Source organism: Salvelinus sp. IW2-2015, linkage group LG19, assembly GCF_002910315.2.
Source record: "Salvelinus sp. IW2-2015 linkage group LG19, ASM291031v2, whole genome shotgun sequence".
Classification (NCBI taxonomy): Eukaryota; Metazoa; Chordata; class Actinopteri; order Salmoniformes; family Salmonidae; genus Salvelinus; species Salvelinus sp. IW2-2015.
Genome location: NC_036859.1, coordinates 10,298,901 through 10,317,839, shown reverse-complemented (window position 1 = coordinate 10,317,839; position 18,939 = coordinate 10,298,901). Strand labels below are relative to the sequence as shown.

At 41.5% G+C, this 18,939-nt stretch overlaps 1 protein-coding gene across 1 annotated transcript; it reads right to left on the bottom strand.

Moving 5' to 3' along the window:
* Positions 1 to 568: 568 nt before the first annotated feature.
* LOC111979293 (nicastrin) lies at positions 569 to 16,475 on the bottom strand. Its single transcript, XM_024009738.2, has 17 exons — positions 16,333 to 16,475; positions 15,696 to 15,797; positions 9,263 to 9,386; positions 9,012 to 9,130; positions 7,224 to 7,369; positions 6,924 to 7,068; positions 4,826 to 4,938; positions 4,000 to 4,152; positions 3,748 to 3,852; positions 3,550 to 3,627; positions 3,257 to 3,426; positions 3,035 to 3,137; positions 2,821 to 2,919; positions 2,525 to 2,612; positions 2,183 to 2,337; positions 1,819 to 2,031; positions 569 to 1,618 (listed from the first exon to the last, which is right to left on the bottom strand). The coding sequence occupies exons 1-17, from the start codon at positions 16,388 to 16,390 to the stop codon at positions 1,496 to 1,498; spliced, it is 2,094 nt and encodes a 697-aa protein (XP_023865506.1). The 5' UTR covers positions 16,391 to 16,475; the 3' UTR covers positions 569 to 1,495.
* Positions 16,476 to 18,939: the final 2,464 nt, after the last annotated feature.

The following is an 18,939-nucleotide window of genomic DNA, read 5'->3' as shown; positions in this document are numbered from 1 at the left end:
TTTGGACAGAAATACTGCTATACAATAAAAGTAAAATCATGTAAAATGATCTATTCACTTTTTTTTAAGGTGGTTGCAATGCTGTGAAAAAACAGTTGTACTGCAGTAGACCTAAAAAAAAATGTTATTCCTGAAGTTGTATTTGCAGGGGACTCCTCTATTTTGAAAAAAAGTAAAAGAAATCCATGCCCGTGCTGCCAGCATAATACCCTGCTGCAAGGAGAACTGTAGCTAGAATTTGCAAAATTCCAATAAATGTTCAATAAATGCCTTAGTTTTCCAGACATCCTGGTTGGTGGATTATTGCAACCAGGAGGGAATAAGCAGGAAATCCAGAAACCTCCAACCAGGATTTCTGTAAAACCAAGAATTTATTGAAAGTTCCCAGAATTTTGCAATAACTGTAACACCCTAACCCCCCCCCCCCCCCCTTTTTTTAATTCTTGTGGAACCTCACGGCTGATGTAGTAGCCTATTGTAGAACTACTACTCAGAAGGAAAAAAAACACATATACTAAGCCATGCACTACACCACATGCCCGGAGAGAGTAGAGAAGCAACACTAGAGGATTGGAAAAGCCATGTTTATTTAGTTATCAAGGCAATAATCACATTTATTCCCCAGTTGGTCAGAGATCACCTTCACTTACAAACACACCCCGTATCATTTGACATTTCCATCAATACATAAAAACCTCTGGGGGGCATGATCCTGCAAATTATTAATAGATTTAAAATAACAAAGTAGATTTTTATAGACTGCAAACAAAATAAAATAATACCATTTTGATATACACATTTTAATGCATATCAGGATGTGTTCAGACACTCAATTCTGATATTTTCTTCACTAATTGGTCTTTTGACCAATGAGATCAGCTCTGAAAAAGATCTGATGTAAATATAAGAATTGGGCTGCCTGTGTGAACACAGCTGTAGTGGTCATTCAGCTAAACCCACATCCAAAGTCTATTTGCCAGACGTAAGGTTTCATTCTCCCTAGAAATTATAGATCAGTATACTACAGACAGAGAAAAGAAAGGTAAAGCACATACTACAACAGCATCCTCAACATATACACTTGCACACGCTTGCAAGCACTCACTCACCTCCCACTTACACACACTGCACGCACGCAAGCACACACATTCAAACAAAGCTTAACGCCTACTTCATTGATACAGTAAACAAAACATTATTTGACTGAACCAAAAAATGAATATGAACATCTTTTACACTGGCATAGACCAGTGCAATCTGACCTTGATGAGTCCGGATGCATCCGGGCCAGTCAATTCCAGTTATGTGTTAAACCTCATCTGTGTAAGTCCATCAGGCTCACACAGATAAAACAATCTATTCTGCTTAACTTCTTTGCCTGTCTGCCTATCGTGTGTAAAAAAAAAAAAAAAACGAAAAAAAAAAAATGCTGTTTGTTCCTGTTTGGTTGGGAGAGTAGTGGTCGCTGGTCACAGGTTAAAACGCCTGGAGGTAATCAATAGGCGGCGCTAGCGGGTTCCCTCGTGGAGCTGAAGAGGACGTCTGCCTTGGTGCTGATGAAGTATGTCACCAGTAGGGATGTGAACAACACAGCCACTCCCACGCCTAAGGTCAGCATCTATGAGAGACAAATTAAGAGGAAGAAAGAGGTGAATACTGTAGGAAAAAAACATGATTGTACTTGTCAATGAATTTGACACTATTTCCCTACCTAAACATGATAACTGGTTCAAACAGAAATCACTTGAACCTAAGCAACACAACTGTAATTGATTAAACAGATGTGGATCATGGAAGGTAAGAAGACTGCAGTTTTACCTCCAAGTCCCGGCTCGCTACTAGGAAAATTCGAGCTTTGATGAACTTCCACCGTGATTCTGTCCACGTGGAATAGTTTTTAGAAGCATACTCTCTCAGCTCGAAGGCAGGGGACACTGCTTTGGTCAGGCGTACCGATGCACGTACGCAGAAAGAATCCCTCTGGGTGCTGTTGGGTGGGACAACGCCCTGAACCCAGAGATAGGAGTACATCTGCGAGAGAAACAGTGAATGAGTGTGGTGGGATTCCAGCACCATAGTGTACAAATAAACAATATTATTTAATTTTTTCCCGATGCAAACAGTGATACGCTATACATCTATCCATCTGCACACAGACAGACAGATCCAGCGGCACACCTACCTGTCTGCTCTCGTTCGGCAGCTCATCTGGCTTCTGGCACTGACTCTGGGTGAGGTTGGTGGCTGCTCCAGTTAAATTGGCCAGGAGGTACTGGACCAGACGAGTTGGAGTGGAAGACATGACAACACCAACATAGTACTCTGGTGGGCTGGGCTCTAGGAGACAGAAAAATACAAAGCAATGAAGACCCAAGTACCCCAATACCTTCTTTATGGATGCAAGTGTGTCTGACTAGTAAACATGTAAACATGCTCCATAGCTGCATGTGTGTTTATGACATTGGTAGAAGCAGACTGCCTCTGTAGGGTTAAAGGCTGTTTCCTGGTGTGAACTAAAACTCACTGAGAATGTTCTTTAGTTCTGGGGCCATCACTGCCTGAAACCAACTGTTGTTGGAACTAACCAGAAACCCATACAGCATCTGGGTAACCTGAGAGAGAGATTGAGTGTTTGGTCAAATAATTCTGCTTACTGTCCCAAAAACTTGAAATTTGAAAATATTTTAGATGCTGAGAATAAACAAGTGACTTATGTTAACAGAAATATTGACAGTCATGGAAAATAACAGACTATAACAGTATGACTGATCAGTTTGACATGTACAACAGCTGAACAGGTAATCATTCATCGAGTCTCACTATTTTGGGGTCTGCTTTGATGTTGTTGACTAGGGAATCGTCTCCCCCGGCCTGCTTGTAGAGAGCACGTGCAACCACCGTAGCCACGTCAGTAAGGGACTGAAAGAGTAGAGGGAGGGAGGGAGAATACATTGTTGTAACAATGGATCACGATGTAAAGGCAACTGTACCTACTGCAATGGATGGATCAGTGGGATTGCTCTGGTAAGAATACCTTTGCAGTTTCAGTCACAAACTCCAGCTGTTCCTCTGGACTCAAGTAAGATGGATAGGTCAGGTTCAGGTTAGCAGCATTGTCGTAAAAACTCTCATAGTACCTGTGCATGGGCAAACAGGACAGAACCCTCCTCACTACTAATGAAGAAATCAGACAAGATTAATATTGCCGTAATAAAAATGAACAGCAACGACAGACCATAGTCAAACACTGACTCACCTGTTGTTGAAAGCGGATTCGTGGTCTGCAAGCACAATCCCTGGGATTGGCTGAGCTCGCAGGAAACGCTGGAGGGAGGAGGGTGGGAGTGGCTGAGAGACATTAGGCTCAACCAATAAGAAGCTGAGCCCAGCCGTGGAGGACTGTAAATTTTTCACAAAATTCTTAACCTGAAACAGAGTAAGAGGTTGGGAAAAGTGGGTTGAGAGAAAGGATTTTAAAAAAGAGTATAGAAAAAAAACAGGTGGCCCAGGTAAGAGGCACAAAGAAAGAAAAAGAAAACCCTCCCTCACCTCGTCATTGACAGTGTCGTTACTCCTGGACACAGGGTCTGAGTGGAGAAAGAGGTTGGTGCCACTGTGCACGGCCACCTTACAAATAACATAAAAGATCCATCACTCAGTATTGGTTGATTGTATACCCATGTGTTTTACAAAAATATGCCTGCGTGTGTTTGAGTATTCAATGAGACTGTATACGCATGTCCTTACCTGACCAATCTCTAGTATTGAGTGAACATTGTCCAGGTCTATCACAAACTTGCCGTTCTCCATGTCGTAAACCATCCGAGAGCTGCCAATGTAGTCAAAGGTTTCCTGAAAGAGAGGAATAAGCGATCAACATCCTCGCTCATATAGTAAAACACTAAACAATACTGCTATATGATAGTGACCACATGGGACTCGTGTACCATAATTGACACATACTAGACTGACTTGCTTAGGGAGACAGAAGGAACTCACCCCTTGGAAGAAGGCAAAGAGGATATTCCGTATGGGAGGGGCCTCGTGAGTGACTTCACGCAGTGCCTGGGCAGCAGCAAGCAGAGTGACAAACCCGGAGATACTTCCCTCTGCTCCAGTTGAAACCTCCCAGAAAAATGCCCTGCTGTCCAGCTACAAAAACGGAGAGTGCAAGGTGTCCAGTCAATTGCTCATGAACTTCAAACAAGAAAGAAAACTATGTAAGGATTGTATAGGAAGGAAAATGGTACTGAGCAAATTACCAAAGCAGTTTTTAAACTCCTTAAATCAAGATGTGTATAACACACACAGGAATGTGGCTCGTCTTGTATACCGTTTTGCATAAATTCCAAAAGGCTTATGCTGCGTTCATAACCAAGTGGGAAGGTGGTATTTACCACATACGACTGGGAAGAATCCACTTGAACACACCTCCAACTCATAATTACTAGTGGGAAACTCGTCTATCATCCCTGAGCTCCGACTTCTCCCACATGCTGACCTCTGACGTCACCTACTAAGGAAATGGCCACGATAACAGAATTTTCTGCAGTTAAATGTAACAAAACAATATTTCTAAAAAGCAATCTATTAACATGGGGTTTGAACACCATTTTTTTTACAAGCAAAATAGCTGTACTTTTAGTTTATTGTTGATGTAGCTTGTTGACCATTAGCCAATTGGTTCTCAACAAGCTCAAAGCATCCAACTGGTATTTACAACTGGTAATTACCACCTTTCCACTTGGTTATGAACACAGCATTAACACATCTGTGAACATGTGACAAGATGTGTAAGAGGGAGGCAGGCCTTTGTGTCACTTACCCTGGCTGCTGCTATAACAACGCTCTCGTTCTCCTTGTGGCCCAAGACGGTGTCGTTATAGGGTCGAATGGAACCCCAAACATTATAATCACCCAGAGGGTCACACACCATCTCTGTGAGAGAGGTAGATATGTGAGTGAGATATACACTGAGTGTACAATACATTAGGAACACCTTCCTAATATTAAGTTATACCCGTTTGCCCTCAGAAGAGCCTCAATTCTTCGGGGCATGGATTACAAGGTGTCGAAAGCGTTCCACAGGGATGCTGGCCCATGTTGACTCCAATGTTTCCCACAGTTGTGTCAAGTTGATCGGATGTCCTTTGGGTGGTGGACCATTCTTGATACACACGGGAAACTGTGAAAAACCCAGCAGTGTTGCAGTTCTTGACACACCCTGTTCAAAAGCACTTAAATCTTTTGTCTTGCCCATTCCCTCTCCATGTCTCACAATCCATGTCTCAAGGCTTAAAAATCCTTCGTTAACATGTCTCCTCCCCTTCATCGACACTGATTGGACTGGATTTAACTGGTATTTAAAGGGATCATAGCTTTCACCTGGTGAATCATCACTCAGTGTACATGATGGAATGTGTATACTAACTATTCACATATACACAATAATTAGAGCCATGGTTTTTATACTTTATTTTTTGCACTTTGCTTTTACCATTATTTCCAGCATTATCTACTAGGTTTGCTGCAGGTAGAAAGTCGGCTGACAAACCTAGCCACAATCCCAAATAGGCTTTGTGCGATTAAGATCTGCAGATATACGCCTCCCACATTTACACACATTAATTAAATTGACACAAGCCGTCTCCAATCAATCAATGTCTGGTTGTACGTGTGTGTTTGGTGGTGGGGGCAGGGGGGGGGAAATCGCCTGAGCCAGGCGAGGTGTAGCTCAGTGAATCTTAAATCGCACAAAGCCTATTATTTGGCAAGGAATACTATTTGTAGAGCAGTGATTCTTCACCTCACAATTCAAGATGCGCAGAGTACGCCTTCCATGGCTTAAGACGTCTGCATGCTTCCCAGCCGATACAGTTCGGAAGAGTTTGTGTATATGTTGTGACGATTTTGTTCGCTTTGGACTTTGGTAAGGCTTTTGTCGGCAGTTTGCCTCAACAACAAAGAAATGTGTGCCCAATCAGAAATCGGTATCCAAAGTCTACGCCCCTTTGTCTGATTGATCAAGAGTAGGGATTCTTCAGTAAAGTCTGTTGTCATTCAACGAGAGACGACTCATTTTCAAGCAAATTTTTTCATTGAGAATTTCTGCACCAAACATCTTACATGCTGACCACACCGCTCACACACGATTTACACACATTTTTTTGCTGAGTTTATAACAATGCTTCAACTTGGTGATGCCTTATGGTAGAAACAAGCTCTAAAATGCCTGCGAAAGACATGACTCCAATGCATATGGGGATATATTGATTCCTCTCAATGACAATCTGAAGCTAAACTGCGCCTATAATATCCAAGGAGATAAAAAAAAAGGACTATTCTGTCCCTATTAATTGAGCTTTTCTCTTTCTGAAAAGAGATGTTTGTTTAAACCCAGGCAGCTTTTAGGGAAGCACTTCTGTTGTTGGGTTATACAACAAACGAGTAGCCAGCAGTTAAAGCTTACAGTTTTCTGTGTCAGTAGAGCCTCTGTCTGGGTGCAAAGGTAACTTTTGAAAGTGCCGTGCTTCATAAGGATGTCTAAGATGTTTATGATTTTATCAATGTAATCAGATAGAAAATATTAGGCTGTTATTGACATTGAACAGATTATATAGCCTACTAACCAGATGTGTTAAAAATTGTGTTTCATTTGTAGCATAGGCCTATGAGGGGGAGTGTCAGATTCTGTCTCGGCTAGGGCGGCAGAAAGTACAGGACCGGCCCTGCCCCCACCAAACACAGAAGCACAACCAGACATTCCTTGATTGATTGGAGACAATTAAAGAATGTTTCCTAGGATTTTCTACCTGCAGCAAACCTAGTGGATAAAACTGGAAATACTGGTAAAAGCAAAGTGCCTAAAAAGCATGGCCCTAACAATAATGCATCTCTGCTAACGACAGTGGCTGTTTGTGTACCTGGGTTGATGCTAAAGTTGATGTCGTTGCGTCTCATGCAGGTTGGAGTATTGGTGACTGCGTGCATGTGGGAGAAGAGCTGCATGGCACACAAAGGGTACTGCGGGGCACTGCCGTTCACTGCGCGATTATGGTCCAAGTAGCACTGCAAGTAGAGTGGATACATTTATCAGAATGAAGGGTACAGTTTCAATACACAGAAATACTGTAGGATGTTCTTCGGATAAAGACAGTTAATGGTCATTAAGTGACATGATATTAATCCTGACTGGGTTGTGACAGCTTGAAGTGATCCCTCACCTGTTTGATGAACTCTGTTTCGTTGTCTTCTTTCAGGGAGAAGACAGGGAAGTCAAAATCCTCATAGGATAGACCGTTCCCCAGAGGGTTCCATACAGTAGTGTTACAGTGTGCCAAATTAGGACCATAGTTGTCAGAGTATACACCTGAGGAAAAAGTAAACCAAGTAAAACAAATGACGTTTAAAAAGCACCCCAGTTAGAAAAGATCACATACAGTACCAGTCAAAAGTTGACACATCTACTCATTCAACAGTTTGTCTTTATTTTGACTATTTTCTACATTGTACACTAACAGTGAAGACATCAAAACTATGAAATAACACATATGAAATCATGTAATTCCCCCCTAAAGTGTTAAATCCAAATATATTTTTGATTCTTCAAAGTAGCCACCCTTTGCCTTGATGACAGCTTTGCACACTCTTGGCATTCTCTCAAACAGATTCACCTGGAATGCTTTTCCAACAGTCTTGAAGGAGTTCCCACATATGCTGAGCACTTGTTGGATTCTTTTCCTTCACTATGCGGTCCAACTCATCCCAAACCATCTCAAATTGGGTTGAGGTCGGCTGATTGTGGAGGCCAGGTCATCTGATGCAGCACTCCATCAATCTCCTTCTTGGTCAAATAGCCCATACACAGCCTGGAGGTGTGTTGGGTCATTGTCCTGTTGAAAAACAAATGATAGTGGGACTATGCACAAACCAGATGGGAAATCGCTGAAGAATGATGTGGTAGCCATGCTGGTTAGGTGTGCCTTGAATTCTAAATAAATCACTGACAGTGTCACCAGCAAAGCACCCCCACACAATCACACCTCCTCCTCCATGCTTCACGGTGGGAATTACACATGCGGAGATAATCCGTTCACCTACTCTGCATCTCACAAAGACATGGAAGTTGGAACCAAAAATCTCAAATTTGGACTCATCAGACCAAAGGACAGATTTCCACCAGTCTAATGTCCATTGCTCACGTTTCTTGGCCCAAGCAAGTCTCTTCTTCTTATTGGTGTCCTTTAGTAGTGGTTTCTTTGCAGCAATTCGACCATTAAGGCCTGATTCACGCAGTCTCCTCTGAACCATTTATTTGGGCTGCAATTTCTGAGGCTGGTAACTCTAATGAACGCATCCTTTGCAGCAGAGGTAACTCGGTCTTCCTTTCCTGTGGCAGTCCTCATGAGAGCCAGTTTCATCATAGCGCTTGATGGTTTTTGCGACTGCACTTGAAGAAATGTTCAAAGTTCTTCAAATTTTTCGGATTGACTGACCTTCACGTCTTAAAGTAATGGACTGTCGTTTCTCTTTGCATATTTGAGCTGTTCTTGCCATGATATGGACGTGGTCTTTTACCAAATAGGGTTATCTTCTGTATACCACCCCTACCTTGTCACAACACAACTGATTAGCTCAAACGCATTTCGGAAAGAAATTCCACAAATGAAATTTTAACAAGGCACACCTGTTAAATGAAATGCATTCCAGGTGACCACCTCATGAAGCTGGTTGAGAGAATGCCAAGAGTGTGCAAAGCTGTCATCAAGGCAAAGGGTGGCTACTTTGAAGAAACCCAAATATAACATTTATTTTGTTTAACACTTTTTTGGTTACTACATCGTTCCATGTGTTATTTCATAGTTTTGATGTCTTCACTATTATTCTACAATGTTGAAAATAGTAAAAAAAGAGAAAAAAGAAAAACCCTTGAATGAGTAGGTGTGTCCAAACTTTTGACTGGTACTCTAATCATTTTGACGGACTGGAGTCCTAACGTCTGATCCACCTACCTGTGTTCTCATTGGGACATGTCGTGTGTGGCGAGAACTCTGGTGGGCTAGTATTTGGGACCACCACTGCAACCCCAGCTACCCTATTGGATTCATTCTTCATCTTCATCATGATGGACCTGTAGAGAGAAGACAATCCTTGAGCGTGACGGGGCTACTAGGACATGGATCATATCATTGTGCGGCTGTGATGAACAATACTCACTGTGAGTGAGTGTGTTAAAATGTTTTTGGCTGTGTGTGTAGCCTACCTGGTGAAGAGGGATGATTCCAACAGAACCATATAAGGAGGATTGGGTCCTTTGCTCAAAGGCCATTCGAGATCTGCCTCAGACTCCAAGACATGGATCACACCTGTATCACCTGATATCGAGGCTGACACACAGGATAGAAAAAACGCTTGTCTTAGTATGCAAATCTTCAATCTGTATTCCAGCATTACGAAAAGTAATGCTTGGTTAGAAACCACAGTCAGTGTTTCCCCTGTATTAATTTAGCATACCGCTGCTGCTAAATTGTTGCCGCCACCCACATAAAAAAAAAATACATTTTCAGGAGGGAAAAATGCGTTCAGTGTAAACTTAAAACCGGTCAGAAAGTTTGTAGAAAAGATAATTGACCTATATTTTTTTTTATAATCTCAACTTTTAAGAACTAGAAATCACCAAAATAAAAGCTAAAACAATGAAACCAATAAAATAGACTATGAATTTAGGAGTACTATTGGCATGGACGGATTACCGACCGGGCACGCAGGCCACATGCCCAAATTGGGGTCCTTGTTGATTTTGTTGTTTGAGCATAAAAACACAAAATTAGCCATGGCAAAATGTGTAGAATTGCAGAAAAAAAGTTATTGAAAAACTGCAACATTTTCTCTCTGCTCCATGCAGTCTTCAACCAGGATCTCAGCGATCACTGCCTCATTGCCTGCGTCCGTGGTCAAACAACCACCCCTCATTACAGTCAAACACGCCCTAAAACACTTCAGCGAGCAGGCCTTTCTAATCAACCTGGCCTGGGTATCCTGGAAAGATATTGACCTCATTCCGTCAGTAGAGGATGCCTGGTTATTCTTTAAAACCTCTTGGCGCACAGATCCCTTTAGTGGGATCATTTTTGTCAACATCCGCTGAATTGCAGAGTGCCAAATTCAAATTAAATTACTAAAAATATTACATTTTCATGAAATCACAAGTGCAATATACCAAAACACAGCTTCGCTTGTTGTTAACCCACCTGGCGTGTCAGATTTTGAAAATAAGCTTTACAGTGAAAGCAAACCAAGCGTTTGTGTGAGGACATCGATCAGTAGACAAAACATTACAAACAGCTAGCAGCAAAGTAGCTTGGTCACGAAAGTCAGAAAAGCAATCAAATTAATCGCTTACCTTTGATGATCTTCAGATGTTTGCACTCATGAGACTCCCAGTTACACAATAAATGTTTGTTTTGTTCGATAAAGATTATTTTTATATCCAAAAACCTCCATTGGTTGGCGCGTTTTGTTGAGTAATCCACAGGCTCGTGCAGGTCATGACGGGCAGACAAAAATTCCAAATTGTATCCATAAAGTTCGTAGAAACATGTCAAATGTTTTTTTATTTTATTTTATTTTTTATTATTTTTTTTTACAATCAATCCTCGGGTTGTTTTTAACATAAATAATCGATAATATTTCAACCGAACGGTAAACTATTCAATACAAGCGAGAAAGAAAATGTCTAGCCACCACTGTCGCGCGCATGAACTAATCGAAGGACATCTGGCAGTCCACTGACGCGATGTGATAAATCTCTAATTTTTCAGAATAAAAGCTTGAAACTATGTCTAAAGACTGTTCACACCCTGTGGAATCTGGTTGATATCCCTTTAAATGGAGGAAAGGCAGGCAATGGAACAGGGATTTTTCAAAATAAGAGGCACTTCCTGGTTGGATTTCCTCTTGTTTTCGCCTGCAAAATCAGTTCTGTTATACTCACAGACAATATTTTGACAGTTTTGGAAACTTTAGAGTGTTTTCTATCCTAATCTGCCAATTATATGCATATTCTAGCATCTGGGCCTGAGAAATAGGCTGTTTACTTTGGGAATGTTATTTTTCCAAACATAAAAATACTGCCCCCTAGCTTCAAGAGGTTTTAAAAGTGCTTTCCTCACCATCTTAAATAAGCATGCCCCATTCAATTTTTTTTTAACCAGGAACAGATATAGCCCTTGGTTCACTCCAGACCTAACTGCCCTTGACCAGTGTAACAGGGTTATATTGTGATTCCCCTTGCCACTTTATTGTTAAGCCAATGGGTTTTTGGTTTTGTCTTGCCTTCACCTACTCAACATGGCATCTTATTGGCTGGTTTGCGTAGCTTGCTTATGAGGGAGGATGTTTCAGTTAGAATCGTCCCAGTGAACAAGCACCAAACCTGCGGTAAGTTGTTGGTTGCAAAGCACTGTACGTCAAGTGATTTTTATACTCCCAAGTGATGATTTAAATGTGCAATCTATATCAATTTGTTTGTAAATGTTATTTGAACATCACACATAAGATGCAGTATTTTTTGGTGAATATTTGTTGTGCATTTTGTTGTAGAGAATTCCCGCTAATACTAGCTAGCAACTTACTGTGTCTGGTGGGGGGGGGTTATATATTTTGTACAGTGCGTGAGTGCAGAGTTGGATGGTGAGCCGTGCATTGCATGACGTGCAATTTTGTGCTGTTTCTATCAGGTACATTGTTCAAATTATTATATTGTACAGTAATCCCTCGTTTATCGCGGGGGTTACGTTCCGAAAATGACCCGCGATAAGTGAAATCCGCGAAATAGAAAACTTTTTTTTTTTTTTTACAATTAGCAACTATTACATGTATACAAATACAGTGACTCACGTGTAGGCCGTTTCGTCGACATTATGGGTTTAGGAGATGTTCGAAATTACAAGATAATTTGGCCAACTTAATGTAAATTTGCCAAGCTGTTTTATGTACGTACACATAACTGCACGAGACGACAAAATGATAGCACAATTCGTAGCATGTTTTGATACAAGAAGCGGGAGTGAGTTTTTAGCGAATCAGAATGCAGAGCACAATGCACCAAAAAAAAAAAAAAAATGCATTATGAAAATCCGCGAAATAGCGAATCCGCGATAAGTGAACCGCGAAGTGGCGAGGGATCACTGTATATTGTAATTGTTGTATTATTTTGGTAACTACATTGCCCAGTGAACAAGCCCCAAACCAGCGTGCGTGAGTGCAGAGTTGGATGGTGAGCCGTGCATTGCATGACGTGCAATTTTGTGCTGTTTCTATCAGAATAAAGCTCCATGACTGGTGCTACAAGTTGGAGTTTGTGTCGATGATTGATTGTACACAACGCAAGAAGAGTACTGTTACACCAGCACAAAAACATCCTGTGGCGTACTGCATTAGCATCGAATAGCCCCCGCGATATGCAACCTTTCAGGGAAGTTAGGAACCAATACACACAGGCAGTTAGGAAAGCAAAAGCTAGCTTTTTCAAACAGAAATTTGCATCCTGTAGCACAAACTCCAAAAAGTTCTGTTACACTGTAAAGTCTATGGAGAATAAGAGCACCTCCTTCCAGCTGCCCACTGCACTGAGGCTAGGAAACACTGTCACCACCGATAAATCCACGATAATCGAGAATTTCAATAAGCATTTTTCAACAGCTGGCCATGCTTTCCACCTGGCTACCCCTACCCCAGTCAACAGCTCTGCATCCCCCACAGCAACTTGCCCAAGCCTCCCCCATTTCTCCTTCAGCCAAATCCAGATAGCTGATGTTCTGAAAGAGCTGCAAAATCTGGACCCCTACAAATCAGCTGGGCAAGACCCACCGTACCTTCGCCGCTATGCAATCTGGTTTCCGAGCTGTTCATGGGTACACCTCAGCCATGCTCAATGTCCTAAACGATATCATAACCGCCATCGACAAAAGACAATACTGTGCAGCCTTATCCATTGACCTGACCAAGGCTTTTGACTCTGTCAATCACCACATTCTTATCGGGAGACTCAATAGCCTTGGTTTCTCAAATGACTGCCTCGCCTGGTTCACCAAATACTTCTGAGACAGAGTTCAGTGTGTCAAATCGGAGGGCCTGTTGTCCGGAACTCTCGCAGTCTCTATGGGAGTGCCACAGGGTTCAATTCTCGGGCCAACTCTTTTCTCTGTATACATCAATGATGTCGCTCTTGCAGCTGGTGATTCTCTGATCCACCTCTACACAGACGACACCATTCTGTATACGTCTGGCCCTTCTTTGGACACTGTTAATTAACCTCCAGACGAGTTTCAATGCCATACAACTCTCCTTCCGTGGCCTCCCAACTGCTCTTAAATGCAAGTAAAACTAAATGCATGCTCTTCAACCGATCGCTGCCCTCACCTGCCCGCCTGCCTAGTATCACTACTCTGGACGGCTCTGACTTAGAATATGTGGACAACTACAAATACCTAGGTGTCTGGTGAGACTGTAAACTTTCCTTCCAGACTCATATTAAGCATCTCCAATCCAAAATTAAATCTAGAATCGGCTTCCTATTTTGCAAGAAAGCCTCCTTCACTCATGCTGCCAAACATACCCCCGTAAAACTGACTATCCTACCAATCCTTGACTTCGGCGATGTCATTTACAAAATAGCCTCCAACACTCTACTCAGCAAATTGGATGCAGTCTATCACAGTGCCATCTGTTTCGTCACCAAAGCCCCATATACTACCCAGCACTGCGACCTGTATGATCTCGTTGGCTGGCCCTCGCTTCATATTCGTCGCCAAACCCACTGGCTCCAGGTCATCTATAAGTCTTTGCTAGGTAAAGCCCTGCCTTATCTCAGCTCACTGGTCACCATAGCAGCACCCACCCGTAGCACGCGCTCCAGCAGGTATATTTCACTGGTCACCCCCAAAGCCAATTCCTCCTTTGGCCACCTTTCCTTCCAGTTCTTTGCTGCCAATGAGTGGAACGAATTGGAAAAATCACTGACGATGGAAACTCATATCTCCCTCACTAACTTTAGGCATCAGCTATCAGAGCAGCTTACAGATCAATGCACCTGTACATAACTTATGGGATTTTTATGAATAATGACTAAATTATGTATACATTTAACCTATAACTAAACAGAATACTACTATGTTACTGTGTGGATGTATGAATCTTATTATAATCATAATACTGAATATAATGTGTGTAGTTTTAGTCAAGAATTAGAACAAGGACTTTCTGTTCCTTGTTAGAAACGAATGGAGCTATCATCAGACCGGCTGGAATGCTGTGTTCCTTACAGGACATTCTGTCTCTACCCAGGGAGAGGAGAGACCTTGGGCTAGTRGTAGATTGTTTAACAGGTGGCAGACAATGTGGGAAGGCTTGTGAACTATATTGCCATTGTATCCGAGAGRAGGAAGGACATTTTAAAAACCTATGACGTCATTTTTATTATATAACCTGATGTAAATTGTACTATGATCAGAGCTCTCGAAAATAAACGCTACTGATTAATTATGAGACTGGTCTCTGTCCATTTTATGCAAATAAGTATTTTACAAATTCTTAGAAACGGACAGAGTGTTTTAATTGAACATATAGGAAATACATTCCTCTAACAATAGCCCATCTTCAAAATTGCCCATCCAACTACCTCATCCCCATATTGTTATAGTTTTTAAAATTTTTGCTCCTTTGCACCCCAGTATCTCTACTTGCACATTCATCTGCTGCACATCTATCACTCCAGTGTAAATTTGCTAAATTGTAATTATTTCGCCACTACGGCCTATTTATTGCATTACCTCGCTAATTTTACTTAAATTTTCACACGCTGTATATAGATTTTTCCTATTGTGTTATTGACTGTACGTTTGTTTATTCCATGTGTAACTCTGTTGTTGTTTGTGTTGCACTGCTTTGCTTTATCTTGGCCAGATCACAGTTGTAAATGAGAACTTGTTCTCAACTGGCTTACCTGGTTAAATAAAACGTGAAATAAAAAATGGAATTACAGGAAAGTAGCCCCTTTTGGATACAGAAAAAGCCTTGCTTAGGTCTACAGGGTGCAAATCTGTAATCAAGGCAAAGGGTGGCTACTTTGAAGAATCTCACATATAAAATATATTTTGATTTGTTTAACACTTTTTTGGTTACTACATGTTTCCATGTGTGTTATTTCATAGTTTTGATGTCTTCACTATTATTCTACAATGTAGAATAGTTAAAAAAATAAAAAACCTGGAATGAGTAGGTGTGTACAAAGTTGACAGAATTGCAGAATTTTAGCAGAATTGGCCAGGAGCCCGTAAAACAGCTGCTATGCACTGCAGCGCCATCTTACACGCACACACACAGTCTCACATGTTGAGCTCTCTAGCATCTTGAAAATGTGCCACGGTAGGAGTATTAGGCCTATTTAATGTTTTTTAAATTTTTTAAAACGCTATTGTAAAAGAATAAACCGTAAAAAAAATTTGGACCAATATGTACTTGGGTTCATTTCTGGGAAGGGGGGGGGGGGGGGGGGGGGGGAGAGATAGATGGTTTTGCCATCCATTAGATTTTAATTCATTTTGGAGTAGAATGTTCTTTTAAAAAGACACTGGAAATGACACCCACATTCCTTCTACAAAGAAATCCAGTGTGTGTCATGCTATGTCACTCACACTGGCAGCCAATCTGATGTGTAGCATTGAGCAGTCGAACGCATGGTACAGTGTTATTCAGCTCCACATAAATCTTCTGCTCAACAGAGTTACAGCTCACATCTGAAAGACAAAAGAAAAATACAATTGAAGTGGCCAGTTTCTGTAGTCATGTATTCCCATTCCCAAGACACCTAACCATATTGCTACACATCCAATGTGCTTTCATCCAGTCATCCTGAAGCCTATAATGCCTGTATAGCCACCCACTCACTGTTTGACTTAAGATCACGAGTTACAGTAGCTATCAGTTTTACAATCGTGTTAACTAGCCAGCTGGCTAACCTAGCTAAGTGCATCTCATACGGGACTTCAACAAACTAGCTACATAACGTTAATTGTGTTTGTCGAAGAGTGTAATGGGGTAAAAATATGACCTCACTGTCATCATTATCGTTGTAACTGGCTAGAATTTAGATGTAGCCTTGGGCTCTAAGCTAGCTACTATACCATTTACAGTAACGTTAGCTGCGAGTTACAATGGAAATAGCCAATGCAATAGCCCAACAAAGAGGATAACTTGCTAAGCCAAACTAAAACGGTAATTATAGGTAACTGAACGTATGTAGCTAGTATTATAAACAAAGGGTAAACTTACTTTTGTAAAGCCAACAAACGAAGAATATTATAGCCCATTTCGACGATTCCAAACCCATCTTCCTGGTTTCAGAAACAACGCTGTGAAACCATAGATATTAAAACCAAGAGATAGGACTACGTGGATGACGTCAGCGCTATGGGAACACTCCCAATGGCGCATGAAGCCGGAATTATTTTAATTTGAAGCGCTCCGTATAGTCTACCACCTTGTGGCATGAATGAAAATTGGAAGCTTGAGCAGAGAGTTTCTGTCTTTGCGTGTAGTCCTAAAACCCAGAAATCTGTGACCTGGTTCGCTCAGCCATATGGGAAAAATGAATGGTGAAAGAATAGGTTTTTAGAATAAACTCCGAAAATAAGGTCTGATGTTAACACAAGATTATCTCATAGAAGAAAACGTATAAGATATCCTAAAACTGTGTTTACCACACACCTTATTTTCGGCGTTTATCCAAAAAGTCATTAACTAACTCCACCATGTCGGTCAGAGTTAGTGCCTACAAAAAGACGCCATTACTATTTATTTCTATAGAGCACTCAGGCTTGTAGTCCTAAAAATAGGACATGATTTATGTCTGGTTCGTTCAGGCATGGGGGAAATGTATGGGGAAAATGTATGGGTAAAGAATAGAGTTTTGGAATAAACAACGAAAATAAGGTCTGAGGTTAACACAGACTTATGAGATCTTATAAGTTTTGTTCTATGAGATAATGTCGTTCAGTTAACATGACCTTTATGCATTATGAAGCCTTTTTATGCTTTCTAAATAACATAAATGGTTTTTAAAAATCACAGAAAGTGATGTTAGCTGATTAAGATTATCTGATTAAACAAAACATATAAGATCTCCTAAGCCTGTGTTTACCACATACCTTATTTTCAGTGTTTATCAAAAAAAACTACAAAAACTCCATGAATTTTCCCATAGGCTTTGTTCATGGCGGAGTTAGTGCCTTCAAAAAGACGCCATTACTATTGCTCTCTATGGCACAATTTTTTTTCTAAGGATCATGATGAAATAGTTGTAACTAGCAAAGGATGTCGTAATTCTCATCCTGCCTGAGAAAGTTAACCTTAATGTCTATGGGCGCGTTTGAGTGGTCAGCCGAAAGTAGCCGTCTGTAGACGGATGCCGACGGAAGTCGACAAGTAAAGCTGGAGGAGGTACATATCCACCGACAGCTATTTCTGCTATTTCTAGGAAACGCGACAATGGCAGGCATGGCATTCACCTTTGTTATTGCCCATGAAGTGGATGCTATTGAAATTTAACTCCTACGCAAAGCAGAACATGATCAACATGGTCCAAGGAATTAATATCCTGATGATAAGAAAATGAGATACCAGCCCAAGCTCTTTTTAACATTCACAAAACTTGTTTTGTATTTTTGTGATGGTTTTCTCAAAATATAACCAGGTAGTGAGTGCATTGGCTACTAGAATGACAGAGGTGTTTTTGCAGCATATGGGATATGCTCGGTTGTTAGCCATTGAGCAGAAAGGAAGAAAGAACTCTCTAGGAAAAATACATGTGGAGTTGTATGTTTCCTGATTAACTGCTCATGTTGTGATTGTGGTAATGTACAGGAACTGAAGTCCTTTTGTTCTCCCGATCTGGAATACCTCACCCTCAAATGCCGTCCGCATTACCACCCGAGTGAATTATCTTCGGTCATAGTCACTGCCATGGATATTCACCCCCAAGCCGACACCGCAACGGATCTCAAAGAACTACACTGGACTTTGTGCAAACTGGAAACCGCATATCCTGAGGCCGCATTTATTGTATTTGGGGTCATTAATAAAGGAAATCTGAGGAAAATGCTACCGAAGTTTTATCAACACATCTCCTGTGCTACTTGTTCATAGGGCACTTTTGACCATTGCTACTCCCCCTTCCGGGGCGGCTATAAGGCCCTCCCCTTCCCTCCCTTCGGAAAATCAGATCACGCCTCCATTCTGCTCCTCCCCGCCTATAAGCAGAAACGTATACAGGAAGTAACCGTGTTAAGGACTGTTCAACATTGGTCTGACCAATCAGAATCTATACCTAAAGTTTGTTTTGATCATGCAGACTGGGATATGTTCCCGGTTGCCTCTGAGAGTAGTATTGACGTATACACTGACTCTGTGACTGAGTTCATCAGGAAGTGGATAGAGGATGTTGTTCCCACTGTGACGATTAGAACTTATCCAAACCAAAAAACATGGATAGATGGCAGCATTCGCACAAAACTGAAAGCGTGAACTACCGCAGTTAACCACGGCAAGGTGACTGGGAACATGGATGAGTACATATAGTCCAGCTATTCCCTCCGTAAGGCAATCCAACAGGCAAAACGACAGTACAGGAACAAAGTGGAGTTGAAATTCAACAACTCAGACACGAGACGTATGTGGCAGGGACAACAGACAATCACAGATTATAAAGGGAAAGCAAGCCACGTTGCTGACACCGACGCCTTGCTCACAGACAAGCTAAACACCTTCTTCGCCTCCTTCAAGAAAAATACAGTGCCGCTGACGCAGGCCACCGCCGCTCACGAGGACTGTAAAGCTCTCATTCTCCGTACATGTGCAAACCATCTGGCTGGAGTGTTTACG

Bases quoted from the DNA above. Each gene is read 5' to 3' on its own strand.
- LOC111979293 (XM_024009738.2), bottom strand. From the start codon at position 16,390: ATGGGTTTGGAATCGTCGAAATGGGCTATAATATTCTTCGTTTGTTGG. The intron at 9,387-15,695 runs GTGAGTGACATA...CCTGTGTGTCAG, and splicing joins ACATCAGATTGGCTGCCAGT to CCTCGATATCAGGTGATACA. The intron at 9,131-9,262 runs GTAGGCTACACA...TTCTCTCTACAG, and splicing joins GAATCATCCCTCTTCACCAG to GTCCATCATGATGAAGATGA.